At 37.1% G+C, this 24,513-nt stretch overlaps 1 protein-coding gene across 2 annotated transcripts; it reads right to left on the reverse strand.

The window, feature by feature from the left end:
• Positions 1 to 19,764: 19,764 nt before the first annotated feature.
• Positions 19,765 to 22,957, reverse strand: LOC127104547 (uncharacterized). 2 transcript variants are annotated; one of them, XR_007794849.1, is made up of 4 exons: positions 21,995 to 22,956; positions 20,808 to 21,326; positions 20,350 to 20,710; positions 19,765 to 20,008 (listed from the first exon to the last, which is right to left on the reverse strand). XR_007794849.1 is itself a non-coding variant. In XM_051041732.1 (3 exons), the coding sequence occupies exons 1-3, from the start codon at positions 22,832 to 22,834 to the stop codon at positions 20,600 to 20,602; spliced, it is 1,470 nt and encodes a 489-aa protein (XP_050897689.1). In that variant the 5' UTR covers positions 22,835 to 22,957; the 3' UTR covers positions 20,106 to 20,599. The 2 variants fall into 2 exon arrangements, 1 of the variants encoding a protein (XP_050897689.1); XM_051041732.1 differs by lacking the exon at positions 19,765 to 20,008 and having other exon boundaries at positions 20,106 to 20,710; positions 21,995 to 22,957.
• Positions 22,958 to 24,513: the final 1,556 nt, after the last annotated feature.

Consider the following 24,513-nt stretch of genomic DNA (forward strand, 5'->3'; position numbering starts at 1 on the left):
AAATTAGGGATTTGGCAAGTAACTGCATCCTGACAAGACTTTCTGTTCCGCAGCTGTCTTTTCGTCAGAGGTTCTCGATTCGTCGTCAACTGAAGCTTTGAATACATCGAGATTCAAATTGGTAGAGAAAGGATCATTATGTTCAATGTAGCCCTCTTCCAATATATATCACTGATTTCAAATTTGTACAGATCTATGGAGTCTTGCCATTTGCAGGCTACCATTCCATCAAATCAATTTGAGCTTTTATCCAATTATTTGCACTCTTATTTGTTTCAATTCAACAAATGTTTTGCATGTTTTAATTGATAAAATGTCATTGTTTTAAACAAATAAATTTTTCAAAATTGTTGTTTTAAACAAAGTGAACATTCACAATGATGAAAGGATACTTAAGAATTTCTCAGTACTCTCCCAAGGGTGGCATGATTTCCTACAGGTAAGACATTTGTTCATATTCCTGGCTTGGTTGTATCCTCTTTCTCCTACTTTGTTGATTGGGGTTGTTCCCCAAGTAGAGTTGTTGTGGTGGGTTGTTCCCCCAAGCAGAGATGTTGTTGAAGACTTCGTTTTCTTCTCCAGCAGTAGTCTCCCCCAGTGCAGTCGCTAGCAGAGTTGTTAATCCTCTCCTTAGCATGGTGGCTTTCTTTTTGAAGATTCAGTGGTTGGTGGATTGATATCCCGGTACTTTACCTTTTTCCCCAACATTGTCGCAAGCAGGGTTGTTGCTATCTTTCCTCAGCACAGTCGCTAGTGGAATCTGTGATATATCCCCAGGGCAGAGCGCTTGTGGAAGACTTCGTTTGCTCCAGCAGTACCCTCTTCCCCGGCCAAGTCGCCAGCGGAGTTGCTATCTCCCCATCAGAGTGCTTAGCCTTCAGCAGGGCAGTGATTATGTTCCTCCTCAGCAAATGTGGATGTTTTCCTCAGAAGAGTCAGCATGTAGTGGTTGATTCCCCCAGCTCTCTTCCATATTCCCAGTGGGTTCTTCAGTGAATTCCCCAGTGGAGCCGTCAGTAGATTTGTGGATTGGTGGATTGCGTTTGTGCAAAATCCCCAATAGAGTTGGTATTCCCAACAGAATCAGGATTGCATCTGCAATAATCCCCTCAGAATCTCCGTTAGAGCTGGTATCCTCGACAGAGTTGCTTTTGTGGCAGTTTCTGCTTGTTGAAATCTCTGTTTCCCCAGTAGGGTCGGTTGGTGGTTTAGCATCCAGAGATTGGGTTGATTCCCTGATTGCTCTTGATCCTCAGTAGAGTGGATTGTTGCAGAATCTACTTGTGTGATCTGGATTTTCCCTCCAGTGGGTGTATTCCCCGATGGAATGGCTATTTGTGTTCTCCCCGGTAGAATTGCTTATGCAGTAGATTCTACATGGATGATCTGTTCTCCCTCAGTGGGTTGTTCCCCAGTGGAGTTGTGCGGAGTTGCTTTCATAGCAGTTCTCGCTTGTGCAGTGAACTTTTGATACTGAGGTTTCCCCTGCAGATATTTTGGGACTTCTCCTTCTCCCCAACAGATTTGTCTTTGTGGCTGTTTGTGCCTGTTGTGACTTTCTGTTCTCCAGTTGGGTTGATTGTTGATCCATTACTCAGAGATTTGGTGATATCTCTAATTTTTTTTGCCTCCTCGCAGATCTTTGCTTCGGCATGTGGATCTCCAGCAGATTGGCTTTCCAGTTGGTTTTTCCCCTGGAAGTATAGTACCGGACGTTTGATTCCCGAACTTGTTTGTGTTAGATATGTCTGTTTTGTCAGCATTCATCAAACATAAATTACGCATATTCATGCATACTCATAAACATTCAGATATTCATGTTGCATTTTTTGCCATATGTCTCTTGTTTGTTGTCTCCTGCTATGGGTTTTATAGATCTCCAATAGATCTCCCCAAGCAGATGTCGGGTGTCTAAATCTCTCCATATAGAGTCAGCCCCATAAGCAGAAAGTGTCTGTCTTTCCTTCTGCAGTTCCCCACTGAGATATATCCTCGTGGATGACAGTTTCTTCTGTTTCCTCCCAACGCATATATTGGGATGGATGTTCCTATTGAGTTATATCCTCATTAGGACATGTCTTGATTCAGTCTGTCTTTTGGGTTAAACTCGAATTGGCTATTTGTCAGTTGTTTCTCGTGCTTCCCTGTGGAATAGATGAATAATTGCCCAGTAACCGGCATTAATTCTTTTATCCCCAGCGGAATCTTTTTGGGCCTCTACCCTTATACCGGTAGTTGTAAGTCCTACGTTCTCGCTTCTTGGTGGAATTTGTGATTATATACCTTTTATTCCTCAGCAAGAGTTGATTTGGTTTTCTACCCAATATTCGGTAGTTGTAAATCCTAATTTTTCCTGCTCTCCAGCAGTTTGTGGTTTGTTATAAACCCTATTTTGTTTCCCGTGCGGAATTGTGATTCTTTCATTCCCACGCGGAGTTGTGGTCTTCTGCCCCGTATTCGGTAGATGTAAACCCTACTTTTTATCCTCATCAGAGTTTGATGGCTACTACCCCGTATTCGGTAGTCGTAAGTCCTATCTCTTTTCCCCTATGCAGAGGTAACCTTTGCGGTTCGTTCTGGTTGATGGTGGATTTTGTGCTGTTGTGGTTTTATTCCCAACGGAGTCTGTGCTTTTATGGATGATTGCCGGTTGCTAGCAATTTTATCCCCAGCCAGAGTTTTGGTCTTCTACCCCGTATTCGGTAGTTGTAAACCCTAATTTCTCCCTTTGCAGAGTTAACCTTGTTGTTCATCCTAACCGATGATGGTTACTCTTTGTGGTTATCTTCATTCAGTATTCGATGTTGATATTCCTTCCTTGCTTCTGGATAATTGCCGGTTGCTAGCAATTGTATCCCCAGCAAGTCGTCTTCTGGATCATTGTCGTATGCTTGCAATGTTATTCCTTTTGAAGTCGCCAATGGGTCCTTTCACCGTTTGCTAGTGATTTGTTCCCCGGATTATTGATTGTTTATCAATATATCCCCAGCTAGTCTTTATGGATAATTGCTGTTTATGCAATTCATCCTCAGCAGATCGCCTTTCATTTACCCGTTTGCTTGGTAATGATTGTTGCTCCCTTTGATTGGTCATCTTTATATACCTAGTTTTGGTATCCCGATGCCTTTCTCTTCGGTCGATTTATCCTTTATTAACCCTTATACCGGTTGTGGATAATCTTCCATGCGAGTATGTTATCCACGTTCTGACGGTAATGGATAATATATCTCATGCACTCTTCAGTCGAAGCCTTTTGTGTTTCCCTAGTCGAGTAAGATTCGTTATTTCCCTTTGCGGAGTCGAATATTTGTTGTTTCTTGGATAATTGCCGGATGCGTGCAATTTATCCTCTCTGAGTTGTCTTTCGTTTACCCGTATGCTTGGTATCGATTGTCTCTCTTTTTGGTTGATCACCTATTATATACCCAGTAACCGGTATCTCTGGTGTCTCTTCCTTTTCGAGTGTATTATTCACGTTCTGACGGTAATGAATAATATATCTCTTTCGCTCTTTGGTTGGAATCCTTTGTTGACCTTCCCCAGTAGAGTAAGATTCGTATTCTTTGTAGAATCGAATATCCATCCTTTAACAAAGTTTGTGTTTTGGATGATGAGTGTCTTGGCATATATACCAATTCACGTTTTCGGTAGGTCACCTATTATATGCCCTAACCGGTATCCCTGGTGTTTCCTTCCATGCGAGTATATTATCTACGTTCTGACGGTAATAGATAATATATCTCATGCGAGTATTCTATCCACGTTCTGAAGGTAATGGATATTATATCTCATGCACTCTTTGGGTTTGTGTCCCCAGTTGAGTAAGATTCGTTTTCCCGTTGCGGATTCGAATGCCCATCCTGTAAGTCGATTTTCTTTTTCAAGCCCTCCTTTCGGATGATGAGTGTTTTGGCATATATACCAATTCATGCTTTGGTCGGTCACCTATTATATACCTCGGTATCCCTAGTGTTCCTTCCTTTCTGCTCCCTATTATGACCTTGGTCCCCTGTGGAGTCAGATTTTCCTGAGTTGATGTACCTTTTTCAGGTCTTTCTCAGATGTTGGTTGATTGATATCTCTCACCCTTGTACCGGTCTCAGATATTCATTCTTCCTGAGTTTGTTACCCTTATACCGGTAACACCTCGTCTTTGTTTCTTCCCCGTGAGAATCTCTTTGTTAGACCTTCTCCAGTGGGGTTTCATGTTGTGATTTTACCCTTTTGCTGTATTGGCGTTTTCTCCAATATATGCAATTTTTGTTCCCCGGCAGGGAGATTCTTTGTGAATCGGTCCCTGGTCCGCGTCCGGATTTTCATCCGAAGTATCCTTTGTGGATAATTTGAGTCAGATTATGTCTTTCCATTGGATGTGCCTTCCTTTGGAAATCTTCTTCTCCCCAGTTTGAGTCCTTTACTTCCCCAGTAAAGTCTCCATTCTATTTTCTGTTTTCCCCAATTCAGAGTCGTGTCCTGCTCACGCAATCTTTTTTCTTTCTATCCCCAATAAGAGTCCCTGTAAGAGTCCTGTTAGAGTCTCTGTTCCTGGTGAGTGTATTACCCCGACGGATTGTCTTTTCTTCTGTGTGAACCATATCCCCACAGAGTTTGTGTCTTTTACATGCATACATCTGCATCATGAGGTCTCTTAGGGACCAAAATTTGTCTCATTACTGTTATTTAAATCCATTCTACCGCGTCGAGATGAAGATTTCTAAACTTCACTTCTCCGGCTAGAATGACCTTAAATAGGGGCATCTGTAAGACCCCAATTTTGTCCCTAAGATCCCTCATGGCATCATATCATATCATGTCATTGCCTCAAGGATCATTGTGCACCTTTGCCTCCTTCCCTGTGGGTGGGTTGTCTTTTGAGTGTGATTCTTGATCACCAAGCATGTTTAGCATTTGTATATCATTGCTTTTCATTTGTTTACTAACCCAAAAGTACAAAAATATTATCATCTAACCTTGTTACTTGCAGATGAAGCAACACTAGGTCAAGCCAGTCAAAGGCAGCCATTGAGCAATAGATGGTGGCCATTCTGAAGAATTTGGGCACCACTGATCATTCACAAGAGTTCATATGAACTATGACATCATTTTGAATCAAAATCTCAAGTGGTAGAGGCTTGGATTTCATCAGAGCATAGCTAGGTCAGCTGAAACCCTAGAAAAGTCAACACAAGTCAACTGTGCATTCAATCATGGATTTGAAGGTGTGAGATGGTTAGAGAGGCCTCATTCATGTCCATACAAGTCTCATATAACATTTCAAACATCAATGAAGAATTTGAGGTCATACAAAAAGTTTCCAAAAATAGTAAGTGACCTGTAATTTCAAACTGCCAAAAATGGAAAGGTCTTCTCCTCAAGATTACATCATCAAGCGAGCTTCAAATCAAATTTTGTCCAACATGAAAGTTGAAGATAATGCTCTTACCTTTCCAAAAAGTCCAAGAACATGAATTTCTCATTTATGGTTGAGAAGTTATGGATCACTCATTGCCAAGTAAATTTGAACTTCAAGCTTGCATAACTTTTGAACCAAAAGGCCAAATGGAATGGTTCTTTTTGTGACATTTCCATCTTGATATGCTCTATCATAATCATGCATCACATTTCATCAATTCTCATCACAAAAATATTGCATTTCTCACTTGAATTTAATTTGAATTTTGGAGGGAAAGTGGGAATTTGAAAACTATGCATTACATTCATTTCTAACCAATTTCATTTGCCTCCAAACTGATTTTAAAACTTGTTCCAAGTGAAAAACGAGCACTGTAGCATGCCATGCAAATGTGAGGGTATTTTGGCCAAATTGCATAAATCATTCCATTTCACTAATCCTTTTGCATTAGCCTAATCATGATTAAGGAGCTTCATTAGCAGAGGGTATATATTCATAATCCTAATAGAAGTCATTAACAACAACTTCAGAATTTCAGATCTAAGCTTTTGCTCTCAAGACTCTCTCAACTTTTTTCATCGAGTTTCTTCATAGCCTTGCCTATTTCTTGTGCTGTTCATCATCTGCAAGCATCATTGAGGATTATTGAAGCCAGATCTTGAAGAATTCAGGCTAAATCGTGGACTGTTGAAGCTCATGTTCATCAATGGCAGTTGAGATTTCTGGAAGAATCAAGCAGTGTTGAGCTATTCTCTTGCATCCATTCATTCATCTGAGCTTAGGAGAACATCTGTTTTTGCATTCCAGGCCTTGAATCCAGCAAATTAGCTTCTGCATCTTCATTGAGGTTAGATTTCGATGCTTATAATTCTTGAAATAATCATGTGCATCTTATAGATCCTTTAACACTGGTTATGCTGAGCTTTGGATCTCTTGATTTCATTAAGTATTGAGTTAGTTATCATGATTTGAAGTTTAATTGTTGAAACTTGTTCTGCTCGATCTGTTTAATATAGCTAGAATTAGATGAAATCAAGACTGGATATGTGATGTATGTTGAGAGAGGATTCCATTGATATGCGTTTCATGAATTTTGGTGATGATTTGTTCTTGACCTTGATGAACACGATGAACTGTATGAATGTCTTAGGTTTTCATTTTCCAGATTTTATTTGATCTTCATGAGCCGTGCCTGCATGGGTTTTCTTGTTTCTATTCATGCGTTGGTCCACGTCAGCACACATATGGCCTTGTGATTGGTTCAGATTAAAGCGCCTTGCCACATCTGATTAATGAAACGGAGCGTTTCATTCAGTGGCGCGCATAATTCAAATTCATACATGCTTCGAATCCGGACTAAAGCGTTTTCATTTTGGCTTTTGGCATTTTATTCAATTATGCTTATCATGTTCATATGCCTTCATCATGCATTTTTTTAATTTCTCTCTTCATTCAAAAAATCATAACTCCAAGAATACTTATCCAATTCACATGGAATTTTTTGCACAATGATCTTCACGATGTCTTCTATTTTCTGGATATTTTTACAGAATTTATGCACGGTTGAATTTGTTTTTGGCCTAGGGTTTATGTTTGCATGTCATACCTTGCACCTTGCTTGCCTTTTCCTTTGTGAAATTATGATGGTTAATCCAATGCTTCTGAAAATTGACATGCTTAAACTAGACATCCTAATGAGCACTTTGGTTTATAGTTTGCATTTTTCCCATTTCTGGATGTTGAGATATGATGTGATTAATGGAGGTGAGACAATGTGTGTCACACCATTTCTTGTCCAACTTGCTGATTTTATTTACCTTGCCAAATTAATGCCAAATGATCTGAATTTTTTCATGATGCTCCTTCTGGATGTTAGGAATGATCATGATTTTTTGTAGAATTTTTGGATCCATTTCCAATTTGTTTGAGATTTTCTTTGCTGGTTGGTCATAATTGGACTTTTGATGAGTGGTGAACTTTCATGATTTGTGAAATTCTTGTGCCTTATCATATGAACTTGAAATTTTACACATGTTTTCTAGACACATTTAAGTTTGTCTTGGCTTTGGTTTGAATCATTTATCACATGTCATCTCTGTTTTAGGACTGCCTTAAGTTGATGTATCAATTTGTGCCTCCTTTGAGCTTGTTCATGCTTACCTTGACTTGATGAATTTTTTTGACATGCTTATACTTGTCCAAATGCCATGATTTTTGGTATGCTGATCATTTGATGTGTTCTGTTTAGCCATGATTTTTCTTGAGATTTGTTGAGTCATTTTGGAATTAATATGCTTGTGTTCATTCTGTTGCTTCAATATGATTCCAACTTGCATGCTTTGACATGATTTGTTTATGAAATGAAATTGGTTGATGCTTTTGATATGAGACCACTTGGATATTGTTCTTGATTGATTAATATTGATTCTTGTAAATTTTCATGTTCTGTTTTAAATTTTTTCTCCTTCTTTGACCCTAGGCCTTGTCCTAGTGGTTTGCTTCTCATGTTTGAGTTTGTTTTCAGGTTAAGAAGCATATGGCTTTAAGGAGATTAATTCACATGGCTTGAGTTGGTTTGTTTGATTGTTGTGGACTAACTTTGACTTGTTTTGTAGGTTGCTTTTAGCTCATTTGAGTTGAGCTTGTGCCTTGCACAATGTAGCCTTGATTGTTGATTGTGTATTGTCTGTTGACTGTTGGATTATCTGTTTGACTTTTTAGAGTTGTATACTGATTTGTTTGATGTTTCCACAGGTACATTAGTTGCTTAAGTTCATTTTGAACTTGCTTGGTTGCTTAACCAATTAGGTATAACCTCTCTTCTTCATGTAGTCTGGAAGACCTGGCTTGTTACTTGGCCAGGCACCTGTCTGAAGTCCTCCTTAAGAGGCAATGTTTGTGATTGTTTATCTTTGTCCCCAAGCAGGAAAAGTCCTTTGATAAGGCAATTGGTAGATAAAAGAGATGTGTAGTCCATCTCCTACTATTCTGTGTGTCATCCCTTTGCTCACATTACATGTTGTAGCATTGTGGATCTTAACCCAAGATCTATAAAGTCATTAACTTGTGGAGAGAGTTCCAACTTTCTGAACTCCCACACCTTCTGATATTCAATGCTCTCCCTGACCAGGGATAAAAGCCATGAGGCACACCCCTCATATCCTTTCATCTGCTTCACCTTAACTCTCAATATTAAGGTTAAGAGCACCGCTTACCCCATTCCAATTGACTTTAAAAGTCTAACCCTTGCTTGAGCCGAATTGCTTGTGTATAGTGGGTGCTAAATGACTTTGTTTGATTGATTACTTGATTCATCTGTCCATGTTTGTTTGTTTGCCTTTGTGCATTTATCATCATTAATTGTCCATTATTGCATGATCATCATTTCATATCTTTGTGATTTGTTTGAGTTTGCCCATTGAGGAATCAACTGTAAGTCCATTCATTGGCCATTATTCCTATGATTTGGAAGGGATTGAGTGTAAGACCATTTCATTGGCCACTTATGTCCTCTTTGCTTAGTGCTTCTGTTTGTTTGTTGCATGTGAGGATACAATTGTAAGTCCATGTTATTGGCATTTGTACTCCTAGGATCATCCTTTGGAGGTTGGTATAAGCCCAGATAGATTGGCATCTGACATCCATGTTTTGTTTTGTTTTAGGAGATTGGTGTAAATCCATTGATTGGTATCTGATATCCATGTTTTGTTTTGTTTTGTGAGATTGGAATAAGTCCATTTATTGGCATCCGGTATCATTGTTTTGTTTTAGGAGATTGGTGTAAATCCATTGATTGGTATCCGGTATCCGCCTTTGTTTGTGAGATTGGTATAAGTCCATTGATTGGCATCCGATATCACCTTGCTTTTTATTTGCTTACTTGCTTTGTTGCTTATTCCAAAGGACACACTTGAATCATCTTCTATATGATCTCAAGAGGTGAACTTCTAGGAAGTTTTACACTCCACCATCCACATCCTTTTTGTTTCAAAACCCCTTTTCACTTGTTGACTTTTGAAACTTGTAAATACATATTGTGCAGACATTTTCATGTCTTTTCAAATTAGAAACCTGGACCTTAAGTCCTTGACTTTTCAAACTCCATTTCATAATACTTCTTTGAATTGAATCTTAATCATACTTTGACCATCCTTTTGTGAATACTCATAATCAATTAACTTCACCCATTCAATTGTTTTGTGGCTTTGTCCATTGTCCTTAGTGCTCTTGTTTTAAAATGAACCCACTCATATTTTTGGAAATCTTTTAGCCGAACTACGGCGTTTTGATCCTTTACCTTTTATGGAAAGGTACGTAGGCAACGGGTTCATCCGTTCAAACACAAAAATAATAAATTGTATATTCTTTTCTCATCTTCCCAATCATGTTTGCCCAATATGTCATAAACAAATAAACTTTTTTTTTACAACAAGTGTGAAAAGGGCTCCCTAGGAGTACCTAGGACGTTTTGGGTGTCTAACACCTTCCCATTGCGTAATTTACCCCTTACCCAGATTCTCTGATCTTTTCATTAGTTTTCTATGTGTAAAACTTCTTAGGCTTTTGTTCGCTTTTTAGCCAATCCTTTGGATAAATAAAAGTGCGGTGGCGACTCGATTTCTTTGTATGCTTTGCTTTTGATTTAATCAATAAATCATAAAGTGACAAATACACCGCTACAAATACCATTGAACAAGTGATTTTCCTCAACTTCTAAAATGCATAACTCCTCCATGCTAAATCCAAATTAGGTCAATTTTATGACCAGTTTTAAGTACTTTGAGAGAGATACAACTTTGATGAAGGAACTTTTCTCATTTGAAGCCCGTAGAAAAAGTTACTCAAGGTGGAAGAAGTGAACATATGGCTAGGTACTTAGAATTTTTTTTGATATGTTTGATTTTCCAAACTTCCACCTCAAAATTCATCATGATCCAAGCTTCAAATGAAAAAGTGTCCAACATGAAAGTTGTTCCTCTTAACCTAACCTTTTCAAAAGTCCAAATTCATCCCATTTGGACAAATAATGAATTACTTGCGCATGGTTTAAAGTTGAAGAACCATTTGGAAGATTTGAAGTTACATTTCTCATACACGATTGCATGGCCTTTCCACATGACTTCAGCATTTCTTACACGTAATTTGGACCTGAATGCATCATTACATGGGTCTATCACACGCCCATGCATCCATGCAAAGGATATTGCTATTTTTGGAGCTTTGAAAGAAATGTGCAATTATCAAGTGCCTTGGCTATAAATAGAACCCCCACACTCGGAATTGAGGACCCTTACGCGCCAGCTTTGAATCAGCAACCCTAAACCTCCACATTCAAAGGATAAGCTTGGTGATTTTCATTAAATATCGAGTTTGAAATCTCCCACTGTTTTGAGATTCAAACTCCAAGATTCCTTCTTATTCCTTGATCCATTTCCACTCTATCAAACATCAGAAGCAAGACCAAGCACAATTGAGAGCAAGATCGTGTCCATCTGAACCTGCAGTCAAGGTGGATTTCTGAATTTTCCATCTCTTCGATTCTCACTCAATTCTCCATAATTCTTGTTGATTTTTGGTTGTCTGAAGTCCTACCAATGTAAGCAAGAAGATTGAGTTGCTTTGAGGTCAAATCGAAGCAACTCAGATCATGATCCTCAAAATTCAACTCCCTGTATCTTTCAATATACTTGGAGTTAGGTAAAATTGAGGCCAAATTCGAGCTCCTGAGCATTTTTACTTTAAATTCATGTCCTCCTTTTTCATTTTGGTGATGGTTGAGGGTTGACCAGTCCAGTGAGGTCAACCGGAGCTCTGACTCCGGCGATGCGTTGGCATGTCTCCAGACCACATGATCCTTCTATTTTTTTTAATCTTGAGCGTCCAAATTGATTACCACGCGTGTGGCACATTGACTAAGGTTCACCATGGATAGCGCGCTCTGACCCACTTGATATGCCACCTCAATTAATGAGGGAGATCAAGTGGTCCACGTTTTTTAACATTTTCTGATTTTCATTTTATTTGACTTATTTTCATTAACTCATATTAATTTTAATATTGATCCAAAAAATATGGGACTTTCACCAAAAACTCTCAAATATTTGTCACTTTCATTTTCTGAATAAAAATTATTTTTTGGATCAATATTAATATTTTTCATGATTTAATTGTTTTTGTGCATATTTTTAATTGTCCAAAAATACTTTTAAGTTTCCAAAAATAATGAATTTTTTTCTCCAAGGTCCTTTGAACTTGTTTGACCTATGATAAATCTCTTGGCCATTTATTTGGTATTTTGAAGAGGTTTTAGGATTTTGACCAACCATAATTTAATTTAATGTATTTTTAATTGTTTTTTAATTGTTTAAATGTAAATAAATTGTGTTGAGCTATTTGTGTTGACTGGTTGAGTTTGACTTTTATTGTTGGGCCTTGGTCAAGGTTGATTTGACTTTGTTGAGTTAAAATCATTGAATTTAGGGGATTGATGAAATGTACATTTTATCTCCCAAAATGAATGAGTGATTTTAATTTGGTAAAAGTTCTCCCATGACCAATTTGTGTTGATTTCATTTCCTCTCCCTCTTCATCTCAATCCCATTCTATCCCCATCCATTTCATTGATCCATAATGTCTCTATATCCTAAGGCTAGTTGATTGCAAAATCAACATAAGTATGGATGAGATTAGGTCCACCCCTTTTGCCATTTTCTTTTTGTGTGTGGTATATATTAGGAGTATGATTCATTATACCATATCTCTAACATGCATTAACACCAAAAAAAATATTGTCCGATCTCAAATAGTTGTGACTTCTACATAAGTCCAATTACGATTGCTTAACATAGCGCTAAATTTTGACACAAAAGGCATAGCATTCTAGTAAGTGAGATTGTAAGTCTCCCCCCTTTCATGGTATTGTGTGGAAACTTGCCATTTTTTCCTTCCTTTGGAAGATGTCTTGGTTCAAGGATTCATGCTTGTGAATAGAGGGTTGAGTGTTCTCCAAAGAATGACTTAAACAACAAAAAAGCAAAAGCAATACTAACTTTTAATCAACTAACATTTAACTAACATTTAATTTCAAGCCATTTACTTTTATACACTTTAAATTTAAGTCTTTATTCATTTATCATTATTCATACCATTTAACTTGTTTACTTTAATGCCATTTTTACTTTGCTCACTTGAGCCTTACCTTGTGATTGTATATACTTGTTTGTGTATTTTGCTTGTGGTCTTTTGACCTTAATGCACATAATAATAACAAAAACTCTAAAAAAGATTTGCATGGACTGTTGGATTTGATCTGAGACATTGGACTTAGAATTAGGCAACACTCCCTATGCAAAAGGACTTGGCCAATGCCATCTTTTCTGAAACCAAGTGCTTGTGAAGTAAACTTTCAGCTGATGCAAGTATTGAGATCCCTTTTGAGTTCATTTGCTACATGGTCTTATTGAAATTGTTACTTTGAACATGTGTTTAATGCCTTATTATGAGCCACTCAAGGAGTATGACATCTGATACATGGGAGATTATGAAGAAGATCATGAACTTGCTAGCTTGGATGTGGCTATCTTTATTTGATGCCTTGCTCTTCATCTTTCTATTTGTGTATTGATATTGCTTGATTTAAAGTCCAAGGGGAAATTGGGTTTCTATATGACATTCTTGTTTATTGGATTGCATCCCATTGGTCAGATCTTTTCAACCCTTAACTTTTAATTTTTGCTTAGGATTAGTCTCTTCATCTCCTCCCACTTCTTTAATTTCAAATCTCTCCCCTCCTGTTAAAATCTTCTTAGCTTTTGATTTCTAAACTTAGACTTATTTACAAATTAGAAACTTTGGCCTTATGCCATTGCATTTTTAAACTATGTTTCTTAATCAAACTTGTAAATGAACTAAACCATATTGACTTAAAATTTCAAAAGACAAAAAGAATTAACACCCATTAAAACCTTTTTAGGCCTTTTGTGCCTCTCTTTAAACTTAAATTTTTTGATTAAAAGCAATTCACTCATTTTGAAATTGATACCACGAACTACGAGGTTTTTATCCCTCATTTTATGTTGGTACGTAGGCACAAATCTGAAGGTCTTGTCAAACACAAAAATATAATTAATGAATTCTTTTCTCATCCCCACACTCTATTTATTGCAAGCATCATTTTATACCAAAACACATACACACATAAAAAAGGGCTCCCTAGGAGTACCTAGGACACTTTGGGTGCTAACACCTTCCCTCTGTGTAACCAACCCCCTTACCTATAATCTCTGGCATTTTATTAGTTTTGATTTAAAAACTTCTTATCTTTGGTTTTGTTCGTACTTTTCCCTTTCCCCTTAGAAACAATAAAAGCGCGGTGGCGACTCTGGTTTTATTGACGTTAAGTTTATCAATAGCTTAATGGTCATGAATTTACCACTACAGGGTCGTGACGCATGTTCTGCGTCCTAAACAAGGAGGTTACTCCAGAGTGGACAACGTCGTACACCTGCTTTATATGCTGAAACACAAGCTGAAAGTAAATTGGGCACATTACGTTGCAAATCGGATCTTTGCTCTAAAGGAGTCAGGTCGAGGCACTTCTCTCTACTACTCTTCATTTATTCAAAGTATCCTAAACAAAGCTAAAGTTTCAGTTCAAGGAATTCCATATAAATATGTGACTACAAATCAAGAGTTTTGTCAGAAAACATTAAGTTTGATGGGATACACCTGGGATCGTACAACGCAACTATACAAGACCCGTAAACCAGTTCTAGGTTCTAATACTTGGCATTCGGAAGATGATGATGATGATGAGGAGGAGGAGGATGATTATGATAAGGATGAGGAGGAGGAAGAAGGTGATGAAGACGAGGAAGAAAATAATGATGACAACTCTCAACCTATGGAGCACGATCAACAAGTCACTGACCATGGTGATTGGCTAGGTACTACTCCTGGACAACATCCATCTGATAACCAAGGTTGGGGAGAATGGCAACACACTAGTTAGACCAGCAATTGTTCCTCATATATGCCCACACCCTTTTCTCAACCTGAAAATTCTAAAGTGATGGAAATGTTGAGAAACATGCAAATACATCAGCAAAAGTTTGCTACACTTCAAGAGGAGAGATTCACGGCCTTGCAGGATCAACTTCAAATTCAAGGTGATAACTTTGCATCTTTTGCTTCCCTCTAAGAGGAACGATATTCGAACCTAAGGAGTCAAATCCAAACCCACAGTGACAACTTCAACTCATTTACCTCCACCATCATGCAAATGATTGATAACACTCATCGCGCTCTCACAGGATCTATCAATATGCTTAACTGGAACATCATTGACTTAACCAACCTCTATGAAGAAGAGATACCTTCGCGTCCACCTTACGACTATAGAGGCAAAAATGACCTGTCTCGAGGGAGACGGCCTTAGATGATTGTTTAATTCAATGCATTTCCATTTCCCTATGTTTGCATGTTATTGTACTTACTTATTTGTCTTAAAGTTTATGTTGAACAATTATGGCAATCTTATTTACTTATTTTCTTTTTCTCCGTGTAATATTTATGCCTATACTTCTTCCATTGACTTCATGTTATGTGCATGGTTGTTTATGTCTATTTGTTGCAAAGTCGTTGACTAAGTGCTTATGAATATCTTTCTTTCATGATGATTGTTTCATTGTTTCTTTTTGATGTTGTAAAAGGGGGAGAAGCAATGGAAACACAATAGTTGATTTAGCAGATTTATAATAGTTGAATGTTTGAAGGCATGCATAAAATCAGGGGGAGGATGTCTATCAAAGTACGCGATTGTGCCACAGTTTGCCATCATAAAAAAGGGGGAGTGTGTGAGGGCAAATATGCCTAGTCCTTATTTTAATGATGTCAAACCTTTCTAGTCGCCCAAAACGTGTACTTTGGACAGTGTCATCATATCATAAAATGCATTCATCCTCTAACATGTTCAAAATACAAGTTCAACATGTCCAGGCTTATAGGAGCATATCATAGATGTGAATCATGCACTTGATCATCCTTAATATCCTAGGTTCATAAGAGATTGATTTAAATTGGTCAAAATACATCTCAAAACTTATTTTTGAGAGTTTAAGAACTATGAGTCGACTCATGACTCGGAGCATAACTCTCGGGTCTGAACAGGTCGAGTCACAGGTCGACTAAATCCTGGGAAAACTAAATGAGTCAACTCATCCACATGTTGCATCGACTCATTGCCTATTTTCATTTGAACCGTGTAGCCACGGGTCTGAACAGGTCGAGTCATAGGTCGACTCAACTCTGGAAAAACTTTGTTTAAGTCGACTCATCCCCTATTTGAGTCGACTCATCGTTTGTTTTACTTGAATAATTTTGCCTCGGGTCCATATAGGTCGAGTGGTCGCTGCTTGGACTCAATTTTCTGCTGTGTAATTTTCCAAAGTAATTTTGTTATGTCTGTTATATGGTCCATGCATCATATAAATATTCCAGAGTCTCTTCTTCAACAAAAAACAAGAAAAGTGAAAGATATACATCAAAGTGCTCTTCATCTTCATTCTTCATTGCATTTCTCAATAATCACACATAACAATCTTTGTTAAGCACTGTGCATTGCTCTGGTGATAACGTCCAAATGAGATTGTGTAATCTTAGTTTGGGTTGAGGCTTTGTGTGGGTTTTTCTTGAATAAAACCATTGGGGTTTTGTCCTTCAAGAATTAGGGGTTTTTGCACTAACCTTTGCTTCGCAGATTCAGCCGAGTGAAAAGTTTGAAGAATAGTGGGTTCGGTCAAACAAGTAATGGTAACCGAAGGATTGTGAAGGAAGCTTAGGGTTCAAGTGACTTGCAATCGAAATCAGTCGAGCTGAAGTTTTTGAGAACGTGGAGTTCTTGCAATAAGGTAGTTGTAATCGGAGGTTTGTTCGAAGCGCTTGAAGGACTTGGTTCTACTCGAATCAAGGGGAGAGAATCAAATAGGATATGCAACAACACTAGGGGTTGATTGGTGGTGATCATTTGTTCTCTTGTATTGACTTTGCAACGTGTTAATAAAAACATCTCAATTATAGATTTAGAATTGAGGGCGGACGTACGCTAAGCGAGGACAATAGGGGAACTACCTCAACAAATATGATTTTGTTCTCTCTTTCTCTTATCTCTTTAAATTCTGCATTAATTACGTTTTGTGTGAAATTAATCATTAAATCAATATCGCTTGATTGTTGTGCATAGTAATCGTTCAATAAATTGGTGCAATCACTTTGATTGCAACTGAATAAAATCCTGCACATTCAATTTGAGTGAAATTGAAACTTGGTGTGGAGTGCTCATCAAGTGTTCGATAAAATTAATCTCACACAAATCTAGTAATATTTTACTTGCTCTCTTATTGTGTTTACGCATTATTAGAGGTAACGATATCAAGGATAGTGATAGTTAATTGATTGATTTAGATAATGGTTGATTATATATATCTTAGTTATTCCATTCGGTTTCACGCATATCTGATCTTTCCATTAACAGATCGTTTAGATGATTATAATCTAGGGTGCTTCTGCAACCGTTGAAAACATTTTTAAAAAGCGCTAAATTTCAAAAACTGGTCTATTCAACCCCCCATCTAGATCGGTACTATCGTTTAATATGAATTATTATAATGGCATATCAAAAGTGTTATGAAAATGTTACATAAACAATAAAGAATGCAAATATTTTACAGTCAATAATGTGCAACTAGTTGTCATATGTTTGGTCTTCTAAAGACAACCTTTAGCTAACTTGGAATACAAGTAGACCAAACATGCGACACCCCAATTGTACTCTTGAATCTTCTCCAAGTCATCGAAGTATCTGAGATAAATCACATCCATGTAACAGACACTCTTGTTTACAAATATGAACGTGCCAACCAAGTATAACAAGTATGTCTTTAATGCATATGATATATGCTTCATAACCTATTCATCATCACCGTCGTCTTGCTCTATCGCCGCAATCAGCTGGTGTACATACAACCTCTATAGGAATCCAAATCTAGCATGACACCCGAGGGTGTCTTCAATCTTCTTTTGAGCATCATTTGTCTCATCTCTCAAATACTCCATTATCATCTTCAATGCATCAGCTCTGGTAATCCTAGATTGATCAATAATCTTACCCTAATCGGAAGATGCAACGTCGTCCAATGTGATTGACATCTCACTATGTGAAAGATGAAAAACTGATATCTCATAGTGCCATCTCTAAACAAACACTGCCAGCATACCATGATTAATAGTAGAATAATCGACCATGCATAATTCTCGCAGCCCAGATATATGCATCACATTGCAAAACCACTGGTCATTAGGTTGTTGCAGCCTCACAACATTTTAAAGGTAATGTAGAAAAATAATTTATCCCCAGAAAGTTCGAATATCATAACACATTTTTTCCAAAGAATAAATATAGATAAATTTTATCTCTCTGCCTCACACATGACTGGCATTATGGTCTGCATGCAGAGGCAATAATGATAAGTCATACGGGTCTTCTCAAAACTCCTCGGAACGGCTGCATCGACATCAAATGCATCAATATAGGGTTCCTTAACCTAGACGGGTAGGACTTCTGGGGTATTAGGAGGTGACACATGCCTCCTCCGCGGAGACGAAGTCGGAGATGCCTGAACCCTGGAAGTTGACACCTCTACATCTACCAAACTAGAATCGATCGGTGGTTGCGAGAGTCGGGCTCTTGGTTATCAGTCATGTTGCTTATAATTAAACCCCACAAGCAATACATAATAGAAAAAAATCAAGATGAAACTCAATGAAAATCAAGCCAAACAACGCAGATGGACAAAATACGGAAATGCACTTCCGTATTTCTAAATAATCAAATTTTGAACAAATACTGAAGTTCACTCCTGTATAACCTGCAACTCAGAAAAAACGAAGAAAAAAAATGACAGAAATGCATGAAAATCCAACTGTCTAAAAACACATGGTTTATCTAAACTTCCTATCAAACACATTGCTCATTTAAACTACATATCTAAACTACCTATTACACAATCTAATACTCAATTTCTACAATTGTATGCATAGAGAAATCAAATGTATAAAGAAATCAAAAATTTATCAAATGTGAATTTGATTTAGAGCACTTTGATTGATTGAATGTTGATAATAAAAACTTGAAAGTCAATGAGAGAACATGAGAGTTTGAGAATGTATCTGAAAATTAGTAAGAAGGAAGTTCTCGCATTTTTTTTATTAAAACTCATATGCAAGTGCATTTTTGTAAATTTTACGAAGATACATTTTCGTTTTAATGTTTGATAAAAAAATTAAAGTATTAGTGACTTACAAATAAATTGTGTATGGATAAGATGCGTTTAAGAGTATAAATCACTTAGTGTGTATGAATGTGTATGAATATGGTGTGTCTAAAAGTATATTTATGTATTCCAAAGATAATTTTGATTTTTCAGAAGGATGAAACAGCAACCCTTCAAGTTGAAAAAGTACCCGCAAAATAAGAAAGTTTTATCTCATACCCCTACATTTATTCTTATACCAATTTTGTCCTATATATTTTAAACTAATTTATTATTTTATTTTTATTTTTATTTTTTTTTTAAATTGTGTACCGAAAGGTTTTACAAAAGAGTTCCAATAATCATTTTTCAAGCATTTTTTCAATATTTTTTTGTATACCGAAAGATTTTGTAAAAGAGTTCCGGTAGTCAATTTTTGTGTATCGGAAGACTTTGCAAAAGAGTTCCAGTAGTCATTTTTCAAGTATTTTTTAAAATATTTTTTTGTGTACCGGAAGATTTTGCGAAAGAGTTTCGGAAGTCAATTTTTGTGTACCGAAAGACTTTACAAAAGAGTTCTGATAGTCATTTTTCAAACATTTTTTTAATATTTTTTTTATGTACCAAAAGAGTTTCGGTACTCATTTTTCAAGCATTTTTTTAAATTTTTTTTGTATATAAGAAAATTTTACAAGAGTTCCGGTAGTCAATTTTTGTATACCAGAACTCTTTTGCAAAGTTTTCCGGTACACACAAAAAAAGTTAAAAAATACTACCAAAACTCTTTTGCAAACTCTTCCGATACGCAAAATAAAATTTAAAAAATATTTAAAAATAAAATAATAAATTAGTTAAAAATATATAAGGATAAAATTAGTACTTTTTATAAAATGTAGGGATACATGGATAAATGTAGGGATATAAAGTAAAGTTTTCACAAAATAAATGTTTTTAAACCCAACACAACATTCCATAGTACATGAATAGATGTTAAGAGAAAACAGTGTGTAAATGCGACCTTAATGTGTAATTATTTCATAAAAATAACGAAACCTCAATTTAACTAACCACTAAAAAAGTTACAATATATTATTTCAAAGTTTTTTCTGTTTCAGGTTTAACAAAATTGTCATTGAAAGTTGGTTCAATAAGTTTTATGATAAGCAAAAAAGTCAGTTCAACTCCCGCTTCCAGCCCAAAAACTCTTGGTAGATGATACGTAGGTAGGTATCTCTGTCATCGCTCTCTAAAGTCTGCTTGAATTTGATGATCCTCTGATCCAACTCACCTATAAATCAACAATTTTGAAAAGAAAAAAAAATCATCTAAATTTTCTTATATAAAAAAAATGCAAATTGGAGTCAAATCTCATGCATAAAAAAGTATTGAATATGCAACAAGTAAAACAGTTTACATTTAAGATAAATCACTAGGAGAACAAAATTGATCCAAACATGAACCATAAAATTATGTGCATCAAAAGTGTATATGAATACAGTCAATAATATCTACAGCTGCAGGGAAATAAGCCATTTGAAAACTGCAACTACACAGAAAAATAAGAAGGCCACATAACTTGGGCATGCTGTGAGAGGTTGTTGACCAATTTTCAATTGAACCAAAACCTACCTGTTACTGTGAAAGATTGACCAATCGTTTGAGTACAGATTTTTCTTTTGCAATGAGATCAATTATCTTTTTCCATCGCAAAGAGGACATAAGCTTAGTGACATCTTGCTGACAAAGCTCTAAGATCAGCCTAGATGCAGAAGCACCCACCTTATATCCGCTTCAACGTCAACATGGGCCTGAACTTCATCAAGCTTATAGCGTGTGAAAGTTTCAAAGCTTTCAAAGGTAGGAACTCGTTGAAGAAATGCTATGATTCCATTGATATCAGTTCATTGTTTCCGCACTGTCTAATACGAATACTGATTGTTTCATTTAAAGATGGCAAGACGTTGCAGCACTGACGACGGGGAGCTTTCATCTGCGACAAAACCCAAAAGAAAACACAATTAAATAACTTGATCAAGATTGCAGATAGACATGGGAAACCAAAAATTGTAAGAGTAATTTATCAATACCTCTTCAATACTACGATCCAACTTTCTTGAATAAACTATGATCTTATCCGGCAGGTTAGGATTTAATTTAGGGCACTTCTTTTCTACATGTCTAGTGTAATTGCTCCAAACGCCTCTTTTATCAGATGCAACACTTTTCAAGAAAAATATAGAAGGCCTTTTGCAAGGATCTCTAGGATAGTCTTTAGTGTCAAGCATGAAATTGTAATGAATCTTCCTCCAGGGAGCAAATGTTTTTTTTACTGCAAGGAGATCAGGTAGAAGTACATTTCCTTGATAAACTTGGATAGCGAAACCCCAAGAAACTGAGAAAGTCAAAGATATCGATCGATCGTAGCAGACAGTTTGCTGCAGAATTCTCGCGGGATCAACATTTGTAGCTGCAATAAGATGTCCCAAAGCTTGTGTTCTGTTCATGTTGGGAAAGATAGGCTCCGCAGCATCCAAGTGATGAAGGGAACACAGAGGAGATAATGGATGTGCCGCCAGCACCCCAAACAAATTCCCCCGCATATCTAACTGGTTTTAACAATACAGCTCGTTAATTTTCCACATTAATTACGGAAGTTGGCATTAACAATCTTGAAGAGTTTGATTCCTTAATTATGAGCTTAACATTCTTGAAGACTTTGATTCCTTAATTACGAGGTTAAGATCCTTAATTACTATAGTTTCCAAAATACAAATACAATAATGTGCCATTAAATGAATCTAAATATTTTTTTTACACTTCAAAACATTTAAAAACTATAGTAATTGAAATTGAAAATAGAGAGGATCTTAACTCTTAATTATGTGATCATCAATTGGTTTGCAAATCCAAACTAAGCAACACCATAAATATTTTCCCCATCTATTTCAAAAAGCCCCATCAAAATCTTTATTAGTTAATCCAATCCCTAACCAATCTAAAGGCTAATGAAATCTAAAGAGATGGAAAGAAATCTCTTCCAACTTAACCCACTTAACCAGAGGCTCCCATCTGAACCAACTTAACCAGAGGCCCGGGTTTGAACCCAATCTTGGGCATGCGGCAGTATTAAATTCTCTTGAGGGGAAAAGTTTTCCGCTCATTGCGAGAGATTAGTTTTTTCAGTTGCGCGCAACATATCTTTACAAACATGCAAGTAATGAAGTAACTAACAAAAGAGAAAATTAAACAAAAATAAATTACCAAATTTATATACCTGATGAAATCCAGGTTCATGAGTCAAGGTAACACCAAGCTCAGCAACACATGAATAGATCCTAGCATCACTCCCATACAGAAAACCATACCTCCTCAAACAAGAATCCAGAACCCTAGCTAAAACTTTCGCAAGCGAATGACTAATAGCGAAACCACCTCCACCAAACGCCATCTCAAACGAATACATCGTGTTCTGATCATAGCTCTCCGAGTTACTCCCAATGTAAAACCACCGATCATGATCATATTTCGAAAGCGTCTTCACAACATTCTCCACAAAGAAAACCGTATCATCGTCCCCAAACACAAACCACCGAACATCCGTTTCGTTCCGATCCACCGCTTCCTTCACAACCCTAGCCACACGGATCGCCGAACGAAGCCCTCCCTGCAAAGTATACGGAAATCCAGACGCGTCGCCGGAGATCACAACCGGCGGAGACAAAGGAGATGAATTACCCGGCGGCGTGTCAAGAAAAGCAAGCGCGCGGGTGGATTTAGCCGAATACCAGAGATGAACGTAAGACTGACGGTGTTGCCATGAGAGAGAAGACGAAGCGACGGAGAAGAGAACATGGCGGCGCGTGGTTGGTGAAAGACGAGATACAACGGCGGAAGGTGTTAAATCGGTGGAGTATGGGGCCCACAGAATTACAAGGAAGTAAAAATTAAGAAGTAATGAAAGAAGTAATATGAAAGAAGTAAATGAAGCGGTTAGTGTTGAAGTTCTGAATCTAAAGAAACTTGAAGGCATCGGTGAATTTGGTGTGTGTGATTGTTGTGGTGAGTTTGAAAGAGGTAATGTGTCTGGTTCTTTTTTTCTTCGGTGGAACATCATTACTAGTTTTTTTTTATGTTATGTTTTTAACTAGGTTTCCTTTTTTTATGTTATGTTTTTAACTGGGTTTCCTTTTTTTTTTAATAAAAGTAAAGTAAAGGGAGTTTAAGAGTCAGTTGAGTTAAGTTGAGGAACATGTATGGATATGTTAAGTTTGTTTTGTGACGACAGCAGCACTTGCATGTTTGTTTCTTTTATGTTTTTTTTGTTAGAAGGTGTAACTGTGCGACAACAAAGGCTGGAACACGGACTGGTTCTTTCTTGTTTAATGGTCTGACTTGTTGTGTTCGTTGAGTTAACAAGCAGCCCATATATTGCTTAGTTGTTAAGATAATATGATTTGATACCTCCAATTAGACCTATATCCCTATATCAATTGAACTTACTAATATATCCTTTAATTTAAACAATTTATTATGGTCGTCCGCAAGTTCTAAGGGAAAAGGTCTAAGACAAAAGTGAAGGATACAAACACTAGAAATAAGTGATCTTTCGTTCTAATTTTTCGTTCTAATTTAAAGTAGATAATTCTGATCTTTGATGTATTACCAATCGTTCAAATCAATCAGATGGTTGTCCGCATAACGTGTCACGTCCCTCGTGGTCGATTCTAACCGCTTCCAGTATATAAAGAAAAAAAGGGTGTCATTCTTGAGCATTCAAATTCATTGTCACAATAACATCACTTTGATTCTCTTGTTGACTTGGGCGTTGGAGTATTAACTTTGCATGTACACCTCTATGTCGTTGTACTTGAAGTCCAGTGCCCTTTTTCACAATCAATCTTACTATTTCAACAACAACCATGGTCCCAGATTAGAACAATGGCGTCATATGTAGAAAATGACATTTGATTCCCATAAATTTCTACGAAGAACAATGGTTTCATCCATCGAAGATCCAGATATCTGATCTTCGTCCCCTGAATCATCGATCTCTTCTTCCGAGAGCCTAATATCAACTCTTTCAAGCTATGGTGACATCCAAGATCACTCGATCAGCTAAATTCGTCATTGCGGATGCTGAGACAAACAAAGTTCCTCCTCATCTTCCTTCGCTAGAGGTCGAAGATCCAATCCTCGTAACTTCTATGTCTTTTCCAACACCATAAGATAGGGATCATCCAAATGTTCTCTAAAGAGTGTTTCAAACCTTACCAGTTTCTCGACCTACACAACAACCTTGTCAAAGGTGAACCATCGAATCTACCTCCCTTGCGACCTCTGATACCTAGACAAGAGATGTTCCTCGACCTCCAACTATTGCAAGTCAATATAGACATGCAAGGAGAATTTAATATATTGAGTAACATGTACAACCTAGTATATCAACAAAACTCTCAGGTTCGGCTGGTAGAATCTTAAGAATTGAAGAAAACGTGTGATTTTCCCCCTCCAAAAGACATCATCATATGGGAGGCGACCTCGCATGGCCATTTGATCTCCATTCTAGAGTCAATCTCAGTCCGAAAAACCACACTGCATGAAGAACCCCCACGGTCTTCATGTCACCCTCGAGGTGAAACACATTGGGTTCCTTCTCTCGTCATTGAAGGAAGAACCAGAAATCACATCCCGTTTGAGGTTCACCGTCCTCCTGATTCACTAATTCACAACCTACGAAGGAGAGAAAGACTCCAAGTATAGGCTCGTGTTTCATAGAGAAAGAATAATATCTTG

This window comes from Lathyrus oleraceus, chromosome 7 (genome assembly GCF_024323335.1).
Source record: "Lathyrus oleraceus cultivar Zhongwan6 chromosome 7, CAAS_Psat_ZW6_1.0, whole genome shotgun sequence".
Classification (NCBI taxonomy): Eukaryota; Viridiplantae; Streptophyta; class Magnoliopsida; order Fabales; family Fabaceae; genus Lathyrus; species Lathyrus oleraceus.